Source organism: Tursiops truncatus, chromosome 10 (assembly GCF_011762595.2).
Source record: "Tursiops truncatus isolate mTurTru1 chromosome 10, mTurTru1.mat.Y, whole genome shotgun sequence".
Lineage (NCBI taxonomy): Eukaryota > Metazoa > Chordata > Mammalia > Artiodactyla > Delphinidae > Tursiops > Tursiops truncatus.
In genome coordinates, this window is record NC_047043.1 from 7046210 (window position 1) to 7070366 (window position 24157).

Below are 24157 nucleotides of genomic sequence, written 5' to 3' on the forward strand. Positions count from 1 at the left end.
GGCAAAGGAGATTTCTCCTGAAAGAGGGAAATTAGTCTAGGGGACTGACTAACAAAAGCATCAAAGGAGAAAGGCAGAAGTAATATCCCTTCCCTCCTGTTCACTCAAAGTCACTTTAAAGCTGAAAATCTTGTCATGTGTGGAAACTCATTCTTTTATGTTCTTCATAACCGTTGTGTATTTTGCCATATATATATGTATGTATATACACACACACACACATACATATACACATACATATATGTATATGGCAGGTATCAATAAATATTTTTATAAAATAAGAGTGCTGAACTATAAGTACCATCTGGTCATGTCTCCTCATCTCGACTAATAAAAAAATAAACATACAATTGAGCGGCAAGATTTGTACAGTGGTGGTGATCAAATACAATAGTAAATGGCTTCAAAAAACAATGTGAGAAAATTTAACAGCTGACTGATATGCTAACGGAATGAGCTTCTTTCGTGCAGTCAAAACACAAATCTACTTCAAACCAACTCACCTTCCTTCTCTCACCATTGAGTCCTCTCCATTGCTCAGATCTTTTTACTATATAGCTTAGTTCCTGATTGGAAATCTCCAAATCATATGGTATAAAAAACTTGGTTTCTTCACTGTGGATGCGCTGAAATGCGTCTAATATCCAGGAATCATTGTGCAATCTAAAAGCAAAATCATTTGTTATTTGGTTTTTTTCCCAAATATTGTTTGCTTTTTTCCAAAAATGTTATTAAACACTTTGTCTCTTTTATAAATTTCTATGTATTTAATTCACTAGTCCCCTTTCTTTTTCAGAAATTATTTGACTAAGATTCCAGAAATGATTTAATGATTTTCTCTGCTAGATATCATAATCCAACAACAACAATTTGGGATTTTTACAGCTATCTCCTAGAAGCCTACTATGTCTGATTCTAAGTTATAGACTGTAGAAAAATGAGAAATATTTAGCCATTAGTTTGTATATGAGTGTCCAAATTAGTTCAAATGAAAGGGATTTGTCAAAGGAAATTTGAGTTTGGATTTATATTTCCTCAGCAAGTTGGTTTTAGTGTCATGCCACAAGCTCAGTCAGCACAGAGGTTTTGCTTGGTTGGTTGCTTTACAACGTGAGTAATAAATGGACAAATCTGGTGAAGTATCTAACCTGATGAGCGACTCATTTAATCTTTTCCCATTTTTCAAAACATCTCCAAATATTCATTTAGAAAAGCACTGCTTTTCTTGTGATATTGATAAACTGACAGCAAAGTGTCTTACTAAAAAATATTAATACTTCATTAGTAACATTTAGATGAGTACTATAAACATTAATTAAGCCAATGCTTATAAAACTTTCCCATAAATTACCTCTAAGTTCAGAGAAGAGAAGATGTGTATTCTATCCCTAATCTATCAGTGTATTTGTTTTAATATAATGCTTGTTTTTTGTAAAAGTTTAAGTAAAATTAAAACTCTGGGGAAATATCATATTTATCCTGTGACTTAGTGCACACTTGGCTGACCAGGTTTGCCTGGAACCAGTTTAAAAAAGACAGAATTGTGCCACTAACAGTCTGTAGACCAGATCAAGAACCCTAATGCATCACAGTGTCAATAAACTACCCATCTGAGAAGTAAGTTTTTACAAGATGCCCAAAATATAAATTGGACTATCAAGATAATTAAGGATCACATGGAAATGTCTTTCTACACGGTGTGGAGAATTTTAAGTATTTTCTTTCAATGATCAGGATAATTATATTTTGCTTTAAATGGGCTAGATAATAAAATTTAAATGTATTGCTTTCCTATTATAATGGTAGTTCATTTCACATTCACTGTGTTACCTAGCTTTACCTTAATCCTGTCATTTACATATTTACATGTTAAAATCAAAAGTTAGTCTTACTCTTTATAAGCAACAGAGAGAGAATTTAAACTCAGAGTTAACTCCAAAGTTCATTTTATTCCATCATCTGACTCTTCAGTGAAAATAAAAGACACAACACATATCTTCATTTAACTAGATCCTTTCCAAAACAGATTTTTTTGACCCTTCTTGCCAACTAAGATGCATGTGTCTTTCTTCCCCCCAACTATTTTTCATTCATCACATAGTGGAAATGCAGTCAGCCTTCTGTATCTGCAGGTTCTATACCTACAGATTCAACAAATCAGGGATTGAAAAAATTTTGAAAAAGAATTCCATGAAGTTCCTAAAAGCAAAACTTGAATTTGCTGTACACAGGTAACTATTTACATAGCATTTACATTGTATTAGGCATTATAAATAATCCACAGATGATTCTAAGTACAGGTGACCCTTGAACAACATGGATTTGAATTGTTCAGATCCACTTACACACAGATATTTTTCAATAAATATAGTCACCCTTCCTATGTCTGGGTTTCACATCCACAGGTTCAGCCAATCATGTATCACAAACTTAATACACAATCCGCAGTTCTACAGTTCATTGATTCCTAGGAGGTGGAACCCCAGGATTTGGAAGGCTGACTACAGGACTTGAGCATCTTATCTCCCGGAACCAATCTCCCATGGATACTGAGAAACAACTGAAAAAGCAAAACTGCCACCCGGCGTCTCTGATGGTCCACATGGCTTGGTGACATCTTGAAATGCAACTGCTATTCTTACTATGTTTGGAGATTCTAGGTCAGCAATGTGAGTGATTTGCTAGTTGTCTTGTTAAACAAGAACTAGGCTTTACCATTCTCTTAAGCTTGTTTAATGTAACATTCATCTTTTTCTTTTAATGGTGGTAAGATTTAATGTAGTTAAATTACTGTCAATTTGCTGCCATAAACATTTTCTATATGAAGATTTTAAGTGCAGGATTATCAACAATGCAATTAACTTTGAATTAATTAGGAATCACAGTCCTGTTTCTGCTAGCTTCTGCTCCTTTTGCCCAGGAAATGTCTGTCTCCTCTTTACATCTCCTTCATTCTGGGTGAAAGAATAATTATACAAATATCCAAGCCAGGATCTACAGGATGGTAAACAAATGCTTTAACAGAGAACAAAATGGCACATTGGAATGTGGAAAGCTGTATGAAGGTCAATTATGTTTTATTTTGATTTTTAATATTTTTTTTTTGCCATTTTGAGTGGCATTTCCCAGTGAAAAGCTTCACTATGGGTTGTGAATGAGTCAACTTACCAACCTCTATTAGTTTTTAGCATATTTCTCAGCTCTACAGAGCCAGCTTACACAAACAAGGAGAAAATAGTCTATGGTCATAGTCGTATATGCAAAATTTAGAAATAAATTGAACGTTGATAATTCTGTAATTCATTTGATAATATAATCAGTCAAGCAATATAACATTTATCCAAAAGTGAATTGTTTTATCCTTTTGGATATTTATCAAATATCCTTTTGGATATTTGATCCACAATTTGGATCAAATTTGGTGAACATCTATTAAACATTCACTTTTTTGGTTCTCTTGAGAAAGTTAATGATTCCAGCTAAATGTTAGAATAATTTCTATTAAGATAAAAAATGTAAAAACAGTTCCAATTTCATAAATAAATCGGGCATTGGTAGACATTGATGACAAAGAGCAGCAAACTATTTTCTCTGTGTATTTACAGTATTAGAATTGTTCAATAAAATGTTAAATTTCAACTTTCCATGATCATATTTAGTTATGAAAGTTTGTTATTTTCAAATAGGTTAAAGATAACACAAATACACGCATGTATTTTCATATTTTTGCCATTTTGGGTATGTGTGTATAAATATCAGATTGAACTGAATAAAATTGAAGATACTGGATCATATTGGATGAAAGAGAGAAAAGGAGAAAGGCAAACATGGAAAGAATTCTATTGATTAGTGAATCTAAAAGGAGAATACACAAGGTCATTGCACTACTTTTGCAACCTGTGTAGGTTTGTTTTTAATAAAAAGCTAAAATTTTATGATATTCTACTGAAATACACATTACATGGTGATGGTTGAAAAATTTAATTTCTTTTGACAATACAACTATTCAATATGTCTAAAAATTTTACATTTTTAAATTTCTTCAAAATGTAATTAAAAGAGAGACTACATTCCACCTGTTCATAAAGCCTTAGGCATTATTGTTTATAGAAATAGGTCACATATTATGCCACAGGTTCTGGTGATGGACAATGAAACAAAGTAATTTACAAAGTCCTCTGCCCTGTGTCCTACATTTGAAGCAATTCACTGCTTGATGAATGGCAGAAGCTATTATGTTTGGTTCACATCTGAATGTGGGTCATTTACAGAAACCTAGCATGTGACATTTCTTTTCAAGCTAAAAAGGACAAGTGTGAACATTTACCTAATATAGTATTTTAAGGATCATGAAAAGGATGGAAGCTATGACTTAAAATAGCTCTAAATTCAAAAAATATATAAAAATGAAGAAGAATCAAATATGACTGCTTATTTCTAACTCCAAAAGTTACAAAAGATTTCAGCAGTATGGCTTTATACATATTGTGGTCAATGTGCTTATGATTTAACTTTGAAAACTACTTACCTGCTGGTGTAAATACATTAGACTGTGGCATGTACAGCTCTGAATAGACAGCATGTAAACAGTCAAGCTTCTTATAGAGTGACAAGCGTATACTTGCTGAAATTCATTCATTCATTTTTTTTAATATTTAAAATTTTTTTCTAAAATACAAATATTCTTTAGCAGAATTGTTGAACACTTTAGATGAGGTGTGACACTGAAGTGCTTATACGTATGGAGAAAGCTTTGGTTGGCTTTCTAGAAATACTTGAGCAGTCACCATTCTGTTTAATAGTAATTAAAATCCAAATGGCTTTGGTATGAACTTGTACTAAATGGAGAAAAAGGGAAATACAAGGAAGCCATAAAGAAGAGAAAAAATATAAAGAAGGAAAAGTAATTTTAGTAAAAGGAAAAAGAAACTCAGAAAGTAAAAATGTGCACGCAATGGGAAATAGTGAAGAACCACCCGCATCCCTCCACCACCATTTCCAGAGACAGTCCTGTCACAGGGTTCTAGTTATGAAGTGTATATCCTTCAATGTATGTGTAGAGTCTCACGTTTGTAAGGGGACATTCATCCTCCTAATTCACTCCTCATTCATGTATTTACTTGGTCAGAAAATATTCACATGTGTCTATCAAATGCCAAGTACTTGGTAAGTGCAACCAGTAGGGGAGAGGATAGGGGAAGATTCCTGGAAGGAGGGGGAAAGGAGCACTCATGACTCACAGAGTGATGGGGCGGCCACAGAGTATTAAGGTTGTACAATGTGGGGAAGGCATGGCCGCAATCAAGAGACCCCATATTTGTAAGAGTAATAGGAGCCATTAAAGCAAGAAGAGATTTTTTTTAATTAAAAATGATTCTGGTGACACTGAGAATAGATTAAAAGGGGCAAGAGGGAATATAAGAAGACTAGTTGAAGGTTGCTGTTACAGTAAGTCATGGGAGAGATTAGGGCATATCGGACAGGGAAAGGACCCTATGAATGGAATGAGATGAACTGGTTCAAGAGCTGAGGAGCCACCAGAACCTGGAGAAGGTTTGTATGGAGGGTGAGAGAGAGAAAGTGCTTGAGGACACCTCCCACGTTTGTTTGTTTGTTTCTTTTTTCCAGAACTGGATGGGTGATCTTGAATTTACTGATATAGGAAACCCCTTCCTTCCTTCCTTCTTTCCTTCCTTCCTTCTTTTCCTTCCTTTCCTTCCTTCCTTCTTTCTTCAGAACTGGATAGGTGATCTTAGCATTTACTGAGAAAGGGAACCCTGCGTGAAGAGGTGATCTGGAGCAGAAGACAATGAGTTTCTTTTCAGAATGTCGATTTGGAAGTCCCATTGACATATATACGTGGAGTTGTCAAAGTTCATAGAAAGTTCTAAATTGCTTAATTAAATTCATATGTATCTTGGAAGAGCTAAATTTTAGAACTAAACTTAGCTGCCTAAATTACAAATCTGTTAGAAATATACAATTTAAATCAAGTAACTTGTTCCAAAGGAGCAGATCAAGGTTTAAGTTTGATTTTACTACTCACATTTTAAAGATAAATGACAGAGAGTCAGAGAGGTGAAACTATTGCCAGAGGACACACAGCTGGGAAGTAACAGAGCCAAGATTCAAGCCAGATATTGAACCACTACATCACAGCCATTCATGAGGCAAAAATTAACCACAGATGTGAATTTTAAGTAATCTTATTGTTAAAAAAATTAAGAAATATGACATAGAAGTAATATTGGAGTTTGGGGAGTTGCAAAGACTGCGTAAAGATAGGAGCTGCAACCTTAGGCAAATGACTTAAAGTCATGAAGGCTTGGTTTCTTCCTATGAAAGGAGATGACAGCAACTGGTCCTGAATCACAGACTCAGTCTGAGGTTTAAGTGAGGTAATCTATATACTGTATTCAAACCAGGGTTGGCGTATACAGTAAGTGCTCAGGACACGACAAAAATTCCTATTCAGTAACTAAAAGGAAAACATTAAAACTTTTATTTGTAATCTCCATTTTGCTGATCTGTACGGCATGTGATGGAAGTTTTTTGAACCTATACTTGGAGATTCTGAAATTATTATGAGAGCCAATAATATATTTGTTAGGGTTAGGATTCTATTCTTTCTCACGACCACAAGGGCCAGCTCTACGAGTTCATACTGTCTTATATTGCACTGAGGGAATTAGGTCATGTAGATGCATCAGGTTTACTAGGGAAACCCAAACTAGAAAGAGTAAGTGAACCAGAAGAACTTATGGCAGTGTTTCCTCAAATCAAACTAATCTGTGAGGTCTTAGCCACTAAGAAAACACAGGGCTGATAATAGGTCCTAGTCTCATGATCAACATCGATAGCAAAGGTATTGCTCAAGCACTTAACCCAGACCTAAGGCTGAGACACCTTCTATCATTTGTGCTGCTGCAGGATGACAGCTCCATCACAAGTGTGTCCAAGATCACCAGAAACTCGTCTGCTGTTTTGAGCATCTAAGCATGCCACATATTAGCCTACTTACCAGATCATTAAAGAGAAAAGACTACTCAGATAGGGAGGTGGGGTGTAGGGATTTTGGGATAGTGGAATTGAGTATTGGCGAGAGGGGAGCTAGAGATCATTCTGCACCTATGATGTGGTCAGCACTTCCCAAGGTCCTTTGGATTTCTTACATCCAGTGCCCAAATGTTTTGCATTTCCCCTGCTATGTGCATCATCATGACCCTTTAAAATTTCTCCTTCCACACTGCACTGTATTTTTTTAAAAATTGGCTGTTGCCAAAGAATTCAAACTAAAACCCTATCCTGATCACTTGGATAGATCAAATTAACACACGTGAGAGCCATGTGTGTCCCTTTTCACACGTCTTCATTATACTCTGGATGAGTTCAAAATAAAAAACACTTGGGAGCTAGTGTCATTTGAACATACAGACTGTGAGCCCCATTTTATCTGAAAGAGAAGGTGTATCTTCATCACGTAGATATTGTATTCATTTATTTGTTCACGTGTTTAATCGAACACATATTAGTTGTGCGTCCGTTGTATTCCAGACACTTTTCTGGGTCCAGAGAGGAGACTGGTGAATTCCAGAGTTAACAATCTTGCCTTCAGTCCTCAGTCCAGAGTTTCTAGTTATTTTGCCTCTATAGTTCTTTTTCATTTTTAGTTGACTACTGATGTAACATTTAAAATACATGGTTCAGAGTTTAACATACCATTTTATGTACATGTAATCCTCATTGGCTTGTGGCAGCAAACCAAAATTGTTGCTCTTTTTGTTTGATTATTTGTTTGTTCAAGTGTTTTAGTGATAAGTATAGTGAAAATGCTTCAGGAAGATTTTTAGAGATTATACATAATGCTAAGGCAGAGAAGTGGAGAATAACATTGGCTTGTACACATTATGCTATAGGTGCAAGTACTTACTTGGAAGTGAAAAAGGAAACTTCATGTCCCCATGACCTAAAACAAACCCAAACCACAAATTTGGACTGTGCCAACAAGATAATCTACACATTGTCACCTCATTCAGGTACATATACTGTCTTAACACCTACTTGCTATTGGTCAGAACTCACATACCCACTTTCCCACAAGCTCTGGATTTAAATAAATAAATAAATAAATAAATAAATAAAAGGAGATCCAGTAGGTTAGTTTCTTTTATCCTAGAGTTATAGAAGCAGGCTAATTTACCAAAACCCAGTTCACCAAATGACTGATTAACAATTTAGACTTAATTGACCAGCTTTTATTTTATTCTTATAAGAGAATATCATGTCAAGGAATGTTCTATTTATCTCTGACCCAGCTTCTTGCAGCTATAGATGGGGATAGTTGGAGTAGAAATAGACCCTTCTATTTGCAGAAGAAAACATGGAAGGGGAGTCAGGATACAGCATGAGGTCAACCGCCCACATCAGAGAGCTTGGTTATGGGGAACAGGGGGAGGATACCGATGGGCTTTTGGCAAATGGGTGATCAGTGAATTGATCTGGACCCAAAGCAATGAGCCATTTTGGTTACAATTTTTCAGTTTACTGGAGCTGACACAATGTAGCATCCGAATCTTTTAAAGAGGTCTATTCCTATACAAGCATGTCAAAGTGTACATAGTTCATTTCTGCCTCTCAGGGCGTAGAGTGCCCATAACTCAGTGACAATTTAAGAGGGATGAAAATTATTTAGCAATATTTAGAGCTTTTTCCTTTACATGGTAAATAATATTTTGCCTTTAGTAAGGAAAATTGTAAAGAAGATTGATTCCGAAGTGGAAAATCTTTGATTGTCTTATACATATTCCCTAGACAATGAATATGCTCATAATATTCTCATCAAAATCTGTCTTTAAGTTATTTTAATCTAAATTAACTTTCCTAAGTAATAAATGACAGTAGCTAAAACTTATAAGGCTATTCAGAACTATTAAGACAATGATCAAGAAGACATCAGCGCCCCAAATACTCATTAACTCGAATATCAGTCTTTCAGATTTGTGTACTGCTTCCAGGAATATAAAAGCTTTAACAAATCTGTCACTTAAATTGTGGTTTCTCATTATCTGCATATTACAAAAAATATGTGTGCAGCCTATAGATCTTTTGGACTATTCAGGTAAAGAATTTAGAGTTAAAGTATCCATATAAAATCAATAGAAGCTTTACTTGGAAGAGTTACGAAGAACGCTGCAAAGCTAAATATACAGTAAACAGTCTGAGAGGTGTAGGTGGTCATTAGAGTTTCTCCCTTATGCCAATGCCTGTAGGTGACCATCTATAAAAGTTTGGTAAAAAGGAAAATTAAAAAAAAAAACAACTCTGGGGCTTCCCTGGTGGCGCAGTGGTTGAGAGTCCGCCTGCTGATGCAGGGGACACGGGTTCGTGCCCCGGTCCGGGAGGATCCCGCGTGCCGCTGAGCCTGTGCGTCCGGAGCCTGTGCTCCGCAACCGGAGAGGCCACAGCAGTGAGAGGCCCGCGTACCGCAAAAAAAAAAAAAAAAAAAAACTCTGGAAAAGAAGAGCTCTATCACATCCAAAACATAAGCTGATGAATTAAAATTACCTAAAAGAAAAACCAGTAAGATAAAATGGCAAAACAGTTAATATCTAAAGATAATACAAACTTAAAGAACAGACCAGAAAAATAAAAGGATGTCTCATTTAGATCTTGACACTATCCACATCAAATGAATTCTACATAGCTTATGATAAGGAATTTAATGAAAAAATGTCCAACTTAATAAAAATAGAAGCAAATAATTGTAAAATTTCTGAATGAGGAAAGATTATTTTGATTAAGAGATATTTAAAGTCATAAAAATGATCAAAAGGCTTTACTGTATATGAATTATAAATATCTATTTTTTCAAAATAAAAAATTAATTTAAAAGATAATTTTCAAATGGAGAAAATATCCACAAGCATTAATACTGTTATTATATATTAAACTCATATAACTCAGTAAGAAAAACATTTAAATACTCTATAGAAAGAAAGGCAAAAGGACACTTAAAAGGCAATTCACACAAGAGGAAAATATAAATGTGTGATAAGCATATTGAGAATATTTAGTGACTAGAAGATGCAGGCACATTTAGAAAAGGATGAGATTTCATTTCTTCCATGAGATTATAAAAGGTTCGCACATGATGTGAACACAACTTGCTAAGTTTCCTCATGCACGGCTGTGGAAGCATAACTCTATACAACTCCTCTAGAAAATAATTTCACAATAGTTATCAAATGCCTTGGAAACATCAAACTCTCTGAACCAGAATTTCTGGGTCTCTAGGACTCTATTCAAAGAATGATTAAAAATGGGGACAAGACCCTGAGGCTTAAGATGTTCATCAGAATTATTTATAAGATGCACAAAAATGAAAATAATCTATTGTCCAGGAATAAAGCAATATTTAAATATTTTATACTGCTTATATGGTATAAAATATTGTATAGGCATTGTATGTTCATGAAATAACATGAAAATATCATATAACATTAAGTTTGAAATCAACATGTATCAGAGAAAGAAAATATCATATGATATCACTTATGTGTGGAATCTAAAAATGATACAAATGAACTTATTTACAAACAGAAATAGACTCACAGACATAGAAAACAAACTTATGGTTACCAAAGAGGATAGCAGGAGGTGCGGGGGGGGGGATAAATTAGGAATTTGGGATAACATATACACACTACTATACATAAAATAGATGAACAACAAGGACCTACTGTATAGCACAAGGAACTCGACTCAATATCTTTTAATAACCTATAATGGAAAATAATCTGAAAAAATATATATATATGTATAACTGAATCACTTGCTATACACTTGAAACTAACACATTATAAATTAACTATACTTCCATTTAAAAAAACAAACATAAAAATCAACATCTAAAGTTATACTTACAGTACAATTTCAACTTTGTAAAAATAAATATACACAGGAAAAGACTGAAATAAATTTATCAAAAGATTAACAATGCTTTGTTTCAATGGTGAGATTATTGATGCTTTTAATTTATTTTTTGATTCTTTTCAGTAGTTTCAATTTTCTTACTAAATAACATATCCTTACTATAATAAGGAAAACCATTAAAAAGATCAATGTTTTTTTTACAGCTACAAAATCCAGTCAAAGTAATTACACCCAGCTCAAGAACCTCCTTGCATAGAGGCAAAGAACCAGCATTCCGGTCAATTCTTCTCCTAGAGCTATGGAAAGTGAGAATTTTTCTAGTAGAAACACTTCAGCAAGAAATTATTCAGGCTCTTGGAGAAATGAGATCCAATCAGCCAAATTCAATAGGGTCCAATCTGGAGCTTACACAGCCAGTCCCCATAATGTGGAGCTTCTGGTGCCCAGAGCTACACAAAATGCTCTATTAACATCCTGCACCACAGCCTTGATCTTCTTTGTACTTCCTTTATGCCAGCAGTGTTATCACATTTTGACAGCACTGATTCAAAAGCCCGGAAGAGTTAGGAGTGTTGCTTTAACATCTGGAATAGGAATGCTAACCTAAATCAGTCAACATGCACAGATCCATATTGGGATTTTTTCACTGAGATGAGTTCTTCTGATTTCTGTGTCTCTTTGCCTACTTTTATGTCAGAGCAAAACCCCATTTCATTGACCAGATGCCTCTGATGGTGACAGTGCTTGCTTCATAGAAGGGCTGGGCTGCCCTGCTCTCCACCATCTCAGAAAAAGAGAGTTTAGAAATAACAGTAAAGAGATAATTATTCAGCAGACATGTTGGCGTGACTTTATTTATTTGTATGGAAAATACAGGTATTTTCCCCGTTGGATACAACTGTAAATTTATCATCACCCAAAGGACTCTTAAGAGCATCTACTTCTAAAATACAAACAAAACCTGCTTACGGTTACTGAGCATGCCTAGTTCTGACGAGACAGGTTAAGCACAAAGACAGTGAGGGGGTGGGGGGAAAGAGTGAACAAAACTTGTTTATTCCTCCTGAATTTTGTTTTAGTTTCATTCTCTATGATGTCTGGACACTTCCTCTTCCCTTAATCATTTCTTCATCCATTACAGATCTTCCCACACCTCCTATCAACCCTTCCCCATGGGGTAATCTTCCTGTTTTATTTTAAAGCAAATAACTATTTGTTTAGGTAGCAAAAGATTAAATCGCACTTATTTGGTGCATAAATTTTGTGCTTGCATTGTTTTATACTTTACAAGTACTCTTGACAATAAAAATGTAGACTTTGGAGCAAGCAAAGCATCGTTGTAAACATTTATCTTATTTTAAGTGAGAAGAGATATAGTGATATGGGAATGAAAGAGACCTGCCATGACCCGATCATTTTTTTAATCCTACGAAAGTCTAAACAACATGATACACTATTTTATTTCTTTAACTCCTCTAGGAAACTCTAGTCATATTAAGTAGTAGTTACACTTCATGTAGAGCCTCTTGTAAGATCTACATATACATGTTACACAAGAAAATGCCTAAAATCCAGCAAGTGAACATCATTGCCTAAGGCTACACGACAAGTTAGTGAGCAAATGAAAACTGAATGATCACGGAAGACTTTCTTCCCTTCCCCAGGAACGCAAGTGCTCAGGAAAGATGACATGCAGTGCTTCTGACATGTCCAAATATAAACCAAGACTGTGCCTAAACAACGTGGATCCCCTGACAATTAGACAACTTTACTACCCCTATGTTAGTGACCAAAGGGCCCCATCAGAGAATGATCAGTCTACTGAAGGAAAAGTTAAGGAGTGAATTCACCTCCCATTTCATAGGAAATAATAATGGCTACCAAATGTGCTTGCATTTGCAATTGTCCTTATCTCTTTACCTATCACATCAAGAGATAAGACTTTTTTCCCTAAATCCAAGGTTTGTCATCACATGTACTCAACTTCGGGTCTTCAGAGACCTTGCTCAATCAATCAACCTCCCTTGCTTAGACATCCTCCATATTTCTCCTTCGTTTAGAATTATCATATAGGCATATTAATATATTCAAACCACACCCATATTAAAAGCCACTCTTTTTAAAAAACTTTTTTCCAACCACTCTCCATTTGCATCATGGTTTTGTGAAAAGAATTGGCGGTAAGTCTTGACTCCGTGTCCTTCGCTCAGCCCACTGCAATCTAGCCTCTACCCTACAAAGCAATGAAACTCAAGGCTTCCTCCACCCAAATCTGTAGTTTATACTGTTTTCTCTGAGCTCTATACTCATCTATACTAACGTCTTATGATATATTTTCCCTTGTCAATATCAAAGATATCTCAAGGTCAATCTGAGGGAAAATTTAACCCATTATCTCCTCTAAATGTTTACTCTCTGTGTCCTATCTCTAGGAATGCTACAGTCATCCACCCATCTGCCCAACTCCAAAACTTAAGGTTCTACTAAATGTTATCCTTTCCTTCACCTTCCAATGAGCCCAGTAGTTATATTGGGTCACTTAACCATTTCTTAGATATGGCTCAACTGTCCATTTCCTGTGTCATTCATTCTCTTTAGTTAAGGCTTTTGACACTCTTTGCCCAAACTATTAAGATAGCTTTCTAACTAGACGTTCTTGTTTTCAACCTGGTCACTATTAAATCTCATCTTCTTTTCTATGAGCAGAGTGATCTTCCTAAAGTTAAAGACATTTAAAATCTTTCAATATTTGCACTTTATCATTAGAACAAATTCAAGCTCCAGAACACAATATTCAAGACTTTTCTCATCTGACTTGACTATATTCCTAATTTCAACTCAGCCAACTGCCCTCACCCTATATCCTATACTCCAGCCATATTAAAATACTTTTGATTTGACAAATATATTTTCTCATAACAATATGTTCTTATACCTCTTCCCTTCACCTGCAAACATGTTTGTTTTTCTTCTAGCTAAATTATATTAAAACTTCAAAACTTATTCAAGAGTTATATTTCAACTGAAGCACTTGGCTACTGTCCCTATGCACCTCCAGACCTGGGTTGGTTCCTTTCCTCTATGCTCCCAGAGACTCCTATGTTGACCTCTTCCTAGCACTTTTTTTTTAATTATGTAAAACACTTAGCATGAAATCTATCCTCTTAGCAATTTTTTAAGTGCACAGTATAGTACTGTCAATTATAGGCACAGTATTGTATAGCAGATCTCTAGAATTTAATCATATTGCATAACTGAAACTTTATGTCTGTTGAATAACAACTTCCTATTTCTTCCTTTCCTCAGCCCTTGACAACCATTATTCTACTCTCTGCTTCTGTGACTTTGCTTTTTTAGATATCTCATCTAAGTGGAATCATGCAGTATTTGTCCTTTGATGACTGGCTTATTTCACTTAGCATAATGTCCTCAAGATTCATCCATGTTGTTACATAATTCAGGATTCCCTTCTTTTTTAAGGCTGAACAATATTCCATTGTAAGTATATACCACATTTTTTCCCCATTCATCTGCCAATGGACACTTAAGTTATCTCCACAGCTTGGCTATTGTGAATATTGCTGCAATAAAAATGGGAGTGCTAATATTTCTTTGAGATCCTGATTTTAATTTTTTGACTAAATCTCCAGAAGTGGAATTGCTGGATTATATTACAAAGCAACAGTAATGAAAACTGTATGGTACTGGCATAAATACATACAATAGAGCAACAGAACAGATTAGAGAGTCCAGAAATAAATGCGTGCTCAATAACTGATCTTTAAGAAGGTACCAAGAGTACACAATGGGAAAAGGATGGTCTCTTCAACAAATGGTGTTAGGAAAATTGGATATCCACATGCAAAAAAATAACCCTATATAAAACCATCCACAAAAATCAACTCAAAATAGATTAAAGACAAGTATAAGACCTGAAACTGCAAAATTTCTTTTAAAAAAATTTAGGAGGAAAGCTTCATGACATTGGTTTTGGCAATAATTTCATGGATATAGGAATGACTTTTAAAAAGCACAGGCAACAGAAATAAAATTGGACAAGTGGGACTGTATCCAAATAAAAAGCTTCTGCACAGCAAAGGAAACCATCAACAGAGTGAAAAGTCTTCCTAGCACTTTTTATACTGCCTTATATTTGTTACTTTTCTTGTTTTGCTTCACCCACATATTTTGCTTGTTAAATTAATGACCTGTCAAGCCATACTCCATGATATTCAGGATCAAAGTTGAAGGAGGATTCTCCTACTGGTGATTTTGGCAGGGGTGGGAAGAGAGGGGAGAAAGTGGGTTAGAAGACTGAGGAAAAGAGAAGTTTAGACAAGCTTTCCAGGAAATTTCCCAGAATGTCATTGTGTATCATTGTGTATTACTCCTTGTTTCCTGTAGGTCCTTAGTTTGAAGAGACAAGTATAATGATTTAGAGCAAAATTAGTTCTCCCTATAATGGAGAAAAAAATTCTCCAAAAGAAATAATTTCCCGGCTGGTCTTCATGACAGTAAACACACAAGAAAGAGATTTCTGCCTTTGACGTGGAGACGTGGTTCTAACTTCTTCAACTATCTTCTCACAGCCCAGTCATAGAACAAGAAGACTGGAGGCTGAACACTCGGAGGAATGGAACCACTGAAACATCTTACCTGAGACAATACAAATATAAAATCAAAGATGAAATGATGAACAGGAGCACGTAAAGTAGCACCGTGAGCACCACACCAAGGATTCCTGATTGCATGGTTTTTTCAAACATCCAGTACAGCTTTGCTGCATCAGCTACAGGAGCCTCCCCGTCACGTGAAAGCCGCTGACAAAAGAAGATACAAATTACAAAAATAAATAAATAAGATAAGGGTGAAAACACTGATCATCAAGTTAGATTAATTTAAATACACAAAGACCAACTGAGAGTATAATTTGTTTTTAAATTACATTTTCAATGTGCTGAAGATATCAGATCTTCAGCTGCAGGAAGAAAAAGACTGGATTTGCATGGTTGGTTTCCCAGGATTTTCTCATCTTCCCTATAGGCGTTTAAATGTGTGCACTCTACATGCAATCTATAAAGTAAAAGCCATGTTTTATTTATGTACTATTAACTTCTGAATTTAATGAGCACAAGATATGAAGGAATTAAATATGATGGTGGAAATATTCTTTTCTCTCTGAAGCAGATTGAAAGGAATTTAAATTGTTCTATGCATGAAATAGATGGCTTATTTTAGAAACTTATAAAAGTTATCAGGCTACTTAATGTGATCTTGAAAACCAAAGTTTACATTAGGTCAATTTAATAATAAGTCTTTATTTTAGACAAGGAAAACCATATTATATGTTGGGTTAGAAATAAATACAAGGCAATGAGGTCTTTAAAAGCAAATATAAAATGCTATGTACCTAAGACATTGCCATATGACATCTTTGACCTTTGAGTTTATAAAATATGAATGTTCTTTAATTATGACTCTCATGATCTCAAGTGTAAGTCATATGCCATATAAATGTAAATAAGGTATTTTTTTCACCAATGTAAGAGAGAAAGAAGAATTTCTCTACTTTTTAAACTGACAATTATATAACTATAGCTTAGTAGGGCACGTTTAAAACTAATCCACAGTACACAGGTACAGATAAAAACAGAACCCTAGATAGGTTAATGTGTATCTTCCCTACACCAAAATATCCGTTAGTGATTGGGCAGTGATAGAATTCAGCTGTTCTGACTCTCGACTGCTTCTTCCATCACCACTTCAGAACTTTTATTTTTACGCTCTCTACTTGTTAATCGGTTTACCGTGAGAAATGTGAGCTTGGTGCTAGGATTTTAGGCAGCAGATCTGTAAGGGTTACCATGTATTTCTCCTATTCCATATCTTCCCTTCTGCTGCTTTTTGAAAAATAAAGACATAGACATGGGATTCGCTGATGAAACAGACCAAAAAAAATGATATATGTTTGATGCTGATAACATAATCTAATCAATAGCTGCTAAGCATTCATCTGACCCACACGTATGGTATTGAATGCCTACTAAGCATCAATAAGCTCTGAAGATAAAAGAGTGAATAAGAGTACACAAAAGCCCTACCTTCTCGGAACTTACATTGAAGTGGGGATGGGGTGGAAAGCAAATGATAGTAAACATGTAAGTAAGATGAAGTAACATACGTGGTATATTAGAGAATGATATTTTGAGGAAAACTGTAAAGCAGGAAGAACGTATAGGAGGAATGAGCTGTGTTATTAAACATTTTGATCAGGAAAGGTACCACCGAAAAGGTGTTATTTGAACAAAGACCTGAAGGATATAAGGGAATGAGCCATACACCTCCCGAATGGTATTGATCACACACTGAATATTTTGATTCCCCAACTAGATTGTAAGTTCCTGCTTGGACCACTGGGGCAGTGGTGGTTACATCGTGTAACATTCACACAGCATAAGTATCATCACTTCATTATAATCCTCCTGCTGGTTTGTTTTATATGTATGATGCCTTAGATTTTCCAGTTTCTTCCCAGATGGTCTCTCATTTGACTCTCTCAACAAACTGTGAATTGAGTAAGGTAGGTGTTACTATTTATGGGTATTCTTACTGTTTTGTAATTCATTGAGGAAACTGAAGCCTGGAGAGGTTGACTGATCCAACGCCATATCGCTGACAGCAAATCTTTTCCCTACTTTTTATCTAGACAAAGGCTCAGTGAGAGAATGAATTTATGAACCCAGTGGAATTTCTGAGCATAGTATCATGGATGGCGGTCAGAGGACTGCATTGCCAACCTCTGAATCAGCAAACTGAGAGACAGGCAAACTGTTATCAGCAACATCAACAGCCAGTCAATGCTTCAGCCTCCAATCATTCCACCTGCCACATACCCTTTAGATTTCCATGAAAAAAAATGGATCCAAGACAAAAATTATTAGTGAAATTAGGTAGCATCTCTCCTGACCGGCCAACTGCGATCAAACACAGATGATTCTGAGCTTTACCTGCTAGAAGGAAGTGCTGGAAGAACTGGGAGGTATGAACTCGGGCAACCTGAATTTCATTAGTGACACTGAAACTACGATAACCATGATGCCATGTGGAGCAGTAGTTCTCCAACTTGAATAAGCATGAAAATCATCTGGAAGTCTTGTTAAAACCCAAAGCCGGGCTTCCCTGGTGGCGCAGTGGTTGAGAGTCCGCCTGCCGATGCAGGGGTCGCGGGTTCGTGCCCCGGTCCGGGAAGATCCCACATGCCGCGGAGCGGCTGGGCCCGTGAGCCGTGGCCGCTGAGCCTGCGCGTCCGGAGCCTGTGCTCCACAACGGGAGAGGCCGCAACAGTGAGAGGCCCGCGTACCGCACCAAAAAAAACCCCAAAAAACAAAGCCCCTTCAGAGGCTGGCCCCATTCCCAGAGTTTTTACCTCAAGAGTGAGTGAGGTACAGGGCCTGAGATTCTGCATTTCTGCTAAGTTCCCAGGTGAAACTAATGCTGTTGGTCCAGGGACCTAATTTTAAGAACCACTGCTTTAGAGCAGATCTTCTCAAACTTCAGGGTGCTGTTTTATCACCGTAGAGCAGGTTAAAACACATCTTTTTATTCAATTGGTGAGCGTATCCAAGTACGGACTCCAATGCTGCTGATCTGTGGATCACATGCAGCTTTCGAGTTTTCTTAAAGACAGCAAAAGTGGATGTCATCGGCCATGAAACATGATGGATTCTAACTAGAGATTGAATATTGTGCAGACTGGGAACGAGCCGTCAAGCTTTTCTTGCCAAGTGGAGAAAGATATGGGTGTTACACTCATCTATTAGAATCCAAGTCAGCTTCCATCAGGTTACAGACTTCTGAACTGGTTCGGAGATGGCCCTGCTGGAGGTTACTTTCCTGTAGATGACATCAGAGACCCCAGAGTAAATTAAGACAGCTCATTTTGTCAGCTGCCTTTGATACAGTGGACTATTCAGCTAGTAATCTCTCTAAGGGACCTGTCTGGAAGAAGGAAAGCCATTCCGGGAGAGCTGCAGACTTTCCTTATGAGGAGATCTCAGAAGATCATAAAGGACAGTGGCGCATCCTCCCAGATGGCTTCCCGTGTGGTGTTGCAATAGGAGCAAACTGGCCCCAGGAGGAACTGTGAGAGGCCATGGGCTATGGTCCTACTGGAATGCGGACAGCATCCGTCTCTACATCTCCTGCTCAACAAACCTTGATGGTACGGCCTTGTCCTCATGAACCTGGAGTCTAATCAGAGGGGTGAAGGAACTTAGGATGGGGTAGAAAACACGACCACTTCTGACTGTCATCAAGGTGGTCCATGGTACTGAGGCTTCAAGGGTGGTCACAGGTTAGAACTTGAAAACAAGCCTTCCAAGCACTGACAAATTTTCCTTGGCAGGGAGGCTAGAAGCTAGGTACTTTGGTAGACTCGATGTTCACTGTTTGTTTTGATAATATTAAAATGACCTACGTGGTTGCAGAGTCAACTGTCACATTTGTCTGCAGGTTCTAAGCAGAGGTCGTTCCACTCCGAAATAAAAAGTCAGAATTCTCACACGAGGCCTAAAAGGTCATTAGTGGACTCAGTACATCAAGGACCCCAGTCTTGTTGAGAGCAGCCCAGGCACCTTGAGCAAGTGAAAGCCAGCCTAGCAAACAGCCAAGGGAAGGGAGACACCTTCTCAGTAGAGGGTCTCTCATCTTGTCACAGTGTGATTTGGTCCATGGAACCAGCATCCTTGGCAACATCTAGGAATCTGTTAAAACGTAGAATTTCAGGCCCCACCTGCTGAATCAGAATTTGTATTTTGATAAGATCCCCAGGTGACGTGCAAGCACATAAAAGTTGGAGACACACTCTTGCAGCGTAGCACGGCCTGAGAGATAGAAATAAGAGCTGCAGGCTTTGCAGATCCGAACCTACCACAGCACCACATTTTCATGGATGTGGAGCGGACAGCAGTTTGGTCTTCAGTTCTAAGAGCACATGATTAATGGTAGAACCCATTTCAAATACTGTGAATAAGCAGAGTCCATCAAAAATCCCATCCCTATGATCTGCTATAGGCACAGTGAATATAGTCTAAACACATATACAGTGGCTGGAAACCTTTCTTCTTAAAAGGAGAACTACACCAGTTAAGGAATATTATTACATAAATTTAGATAATTTTACAAATGAATATTTGATTTAGAATCATTATTAGCATTTTTATACATAATCATATGTTAATACCTCATTCTTAATTATGAAATCCTAAAACTATATATTTTAGAGTGAAGATGCACCATTTCGTCATTTCATAAACATCACAAATGTCAAAATAAATGCCTAAGGAGTAATTTTTAAAATTATTTATTACTTAGAAATGTTAAAAAAGCTCTTATTCTTCTTCTTGAGTATATCTATTATGAAAGAGTATTACATCAAAAGGAAATAAATAACCTAACAAATTAAAGGAACTACTGCACGATTACTTTTTTATGAAGTTTGGCTGTGAAAATCCTTAATATTAAAAAAAAGTTACCAAAAATGTTACAAAAGAAAGCTTCTTTGCAATAATGTTGAAAATGTACCAATTAGTTTAGATTTGATCTCCAACATTATTTTCTACCCATTTTGCAAGTGTTTCTTTAACATAGCTAAAATTACACTTAAAATGATTATATTAGACATCCACAATTTTTTATTATGAAAAAAATGAATAACTTCAATTTAAGATGAATATTGAATTGTACATGACTATTGAAACTTCTCGTGTCAACTGATTTGTGCACTAACGTTACATTCTATGTCAAGGACTCGTGTCCCGATTATTTTACTTGACTTACCCCCAGGATAGTATCCACAATAAACACTGCCAGTGGGTCCAGAACTGTCCATAGTCCCATGGTGATGATTAACTTTGACAGGACATCAGGGCAGAAGGCAAACAGTACCTGACAGCCCCATCTGATCAGAACCAAGGGAAGTACCACTGCATTCAGCATTAAAGGCCCCATCACAACAACAAGCAACTCTTCTCTGATGCGAAGTAAAGAGCTTGGGTAGCAGAGCTCAACCGTGAGGGGGGAAAAATGGAATCTATGGGAAAACAAAGCAATCACATGTGTGCAAAGGAGAAGAAGTCTATAAAATGCTGCATATACAAAACACTTTATAGAACGAAATGCTTTCTTTTTTTTGTAGAGAAAACTTGACACTTAATAGTACCCCAAAATTAAGTGTTAGAAGTCTTCATCTTTTCCTTAGAAACTCCGCAACAGCTCACTTTTGAGGAGAAGGCAAATTCTACCTTGTTCATTGTTCTTGTAAATTTCATATGCCATCATAGAAAGGATATCATTTTGATCCACTGAGCAGAGCATTCTTTAGACTAAGAACTGCCCAGCAGGTCACACATACTCATTAATAGGCTATTTGAAATGCAAAGTATATCAGTGGACTTAGTAATGACTCAATCTCTAACAGAAATCAGAAATATAAATAAATCTCAGAATTCTCCAGAATTTTGACATCACTGATTAATTTTGTTTGTGATTCCTCTAGCTAGACCCCCTAAATACAACAACAACACTGCTGACAACAAAAACATCTAAAGGGACAACTTGACCTAAGGCTTGAATCCAAGGTGAGCCCAGTAATTCAAGCAGCCTTCACCCAGGCTTTGGCACCCTCTTTCCATGCAAAGTGAGCCTTCGTTGACTCAAATTTTTCCCTCCCCTGTGTTTCAGCCTTCTAAAGTTATTTTGTAGTTAATGCTGCTTGTGCATCTCAGCTCTCTACTAAAAAGAGTTCTTATCAGCTTATCAGCTCTCTACTAAAAAGAGTTCTTCATTTATTCCATTCCTTGACCTTTGCTCTGAAGGCAGTTTTTATGCTTTGTTCTTAGGCTGTTGTGAATATCAAATAAAATAAGGTGTATACATTTCTTAGCAGAGGACCTAACAGAGTAAAAGCAGAAAAAATGCTCACTGTGGCTGTAGCTATTGTCATGTCTCATAAGTACAATGTGACATGGAGCTAATGTATGATTCGAGCCTGCGGAACTAGGCAATAGTCAACAAAACATCCTAACGTATTAGGTCCTCTGTTGCTTAAGAAATTGAATAAGCTGAGCTACCGGGATATTTTTTTGCAGTCTCATTTCATTAACAACCAATAAAGATAGAGCTTCCTTTTCTATTGAAGAAGTAAGAGAGCAAATACAAAAAGCAACTAGCCCAAGCAGATAATATTTATCCTTTCTGCTTTAGAAACTCTCACACAAAAGAAAGAAAAAAAGAAAGAGGAAAGAAAAAGAAGGGAAGAAAGGAATATAACAGCTATATAAAATTCTGCCATGAAAATACAGTTATTTAGTACATTTAAAGTTGCATATTCTATAATATATTCAGATATTTGTGATTTAATTACAAAAGATGATCAAAAACTGTATGTGTGTATGTATAACACACACATATTTCTTCTCAAAGTGTCTTAAAATAGTTTGCAGCCTTCTTAATTGAAAATATACACACATCTTTATTTTTATCTGTACCATCTACATTTGAAAAAATGAATTTTACTTGTATTGATATCTATCTGTTGGTCTATCTATAGTGTCTCTGGAATCATGTTTATGGAGAGATAAGCTTTAAAGTGTCATCTTTTTCCAGAGGATAATGGCCCAGAATGCTGCCTGGGCTTGAGTTCAGTAATTGTTTGAATTCAATCATTTTGCAGAAGAAGCAATCTTTGCTTCTCTGAGTACAGGTGATAAATCATACTTATATTACTTCTAAAATACCTTCAGCCTAAGTCACTCTGATAAAATCAAAATAGGATAAAATATTGTTGCTAAATTCCTTTTTGGATTCTGCTCAGATATTAGAACATAGTTGAATCTGCTAAATTTTAAATAAATATTGATGTACCGGTTAAGTATTTGTATATACAGGCCCAAAATGAGAATATAACTGTAATAGACATTCCTGCTCTTAGATAAAGACATTTTTGTCTTCTCAAATCATACCTGCATTTTAGGTCTTATGGTAAATGGATGGGAGAGGAGTTTTTTACTTTCATTTGGCCTCTCAAGATGAAAATGCATTCCTTTGACTGTCAGGGGAAAGCACTCACTTTGTAACAGGAATTGAAATGGCCCAGAGGAAAAGCCACTGGCTGAGGTAATGCAGGTAGAGCCTCAGGAACCAGAGAGAAGCCGTCAGCAAGATAATGTACCAGAAGCCCTGGCTTTGCCATTGAGCGAACTGAAGTTCTGAAAACACTGACGCCAGCACAAAATAGAGATGCTTGAAGAATTCTCCGGATCCAGTACTATCAGCTACTGAAGAACAGCTACAAACAAAGAAATAATAGATAAATTCTGAGCTTAAGTACAACCAAAAGTAAGATATTTTGAGAATAATAATAAAGACATAGTGAAAGTAAAATTGAATGAAATTACTTCTGAGCTACCTGGGACTCAAACTAGCTATGTTCCTTTTTGCTATAATGGATTACTAAAGGGGAACATAAAAATACATGGATATGGAAATGCAAATCAAAACCACTAGGAGATATCTCCTCATACCTATTAAAATGGTTACTATCAAAAAGAAAGAAAAAAAAGCCAGTAAACAACGTGTTGATAAGAATGTGGAAAAACTGGAACTCTTATGCACTGTTGGTGGGAATGTAAAATGATATAATTGTTATGCAAAACAGTATGGCAGGCTCTCAAAAATTTAGAAAATACAACTACCGTATGATCCAGCAATACTCCTTCTGGGTATTATCCAGAAGAATTTAAAGCAGGATCCCAAACAGATATTCGTACGCCTATGTTCATAGCAGCATTATTCATAATAACCAAAAGGTGGGAAAAGCCTAACTGTCCATCAAGTGGAATATTATTAGCCTTAAAAAGAAGGAAAAAAAAAAAGGAAGGAAATTCTTTCACACGCTACAACATGGACGAACCTTGAGGACATTATTGCTAAATGAAGTCAGCCAGTCATAAAAAGACAAATACTGTGTGATTCCACTTATAGGAGGTGCCCAGAGGAGTCAAATTCAGAGACACGGAAAGTAGAATGGTGGTTGCCAGGATATGGGAGAAGGGGAAATGGGGAGCTATTTAATGGTACAGAGTTTCAGTTTTACAAGATGAAAAAGTTGTGGAAATGGGTTGCACCACAATGTGAATACACTTAACACAACTGAACTGTACACTTA

The 24157-nt window shown here is 36.3% G+C and overlaps 1 protein-coding gene across 1 annotated transcript in view; it reads right to left on the reverse strand.

Moving 5' to 3' along the window:
* Positions 1 to 425: 425 nt before the first annotated feature.
* The window catches only part of LOC101338462 (uncharacterized), a gene marked incomplete at its 5' end in the record, with an annotated part of 197001 nt that continues 173269 nt past the window's right edge, over positions 426 to 24157 (reverse strand). Inside the window, 4 exons of the mRNA XM_033863641.1 lie at positions 426 to 663; positions 15589 to 15752; positions 20770 to 21022; positions 23060 to 23278. Coding sequence (XP_033719532.1) covers positions 426 to 663; positions 15589 to 15752; positions 20770 to 21022; positions 23060 to 23278 — 874 coding nt within the window. The remainder of the gene's footprint in view (positions 664 to 15588; positions 15753 to 20769; positions 21023 to 23059; positions 23279 to 24157) is intronic.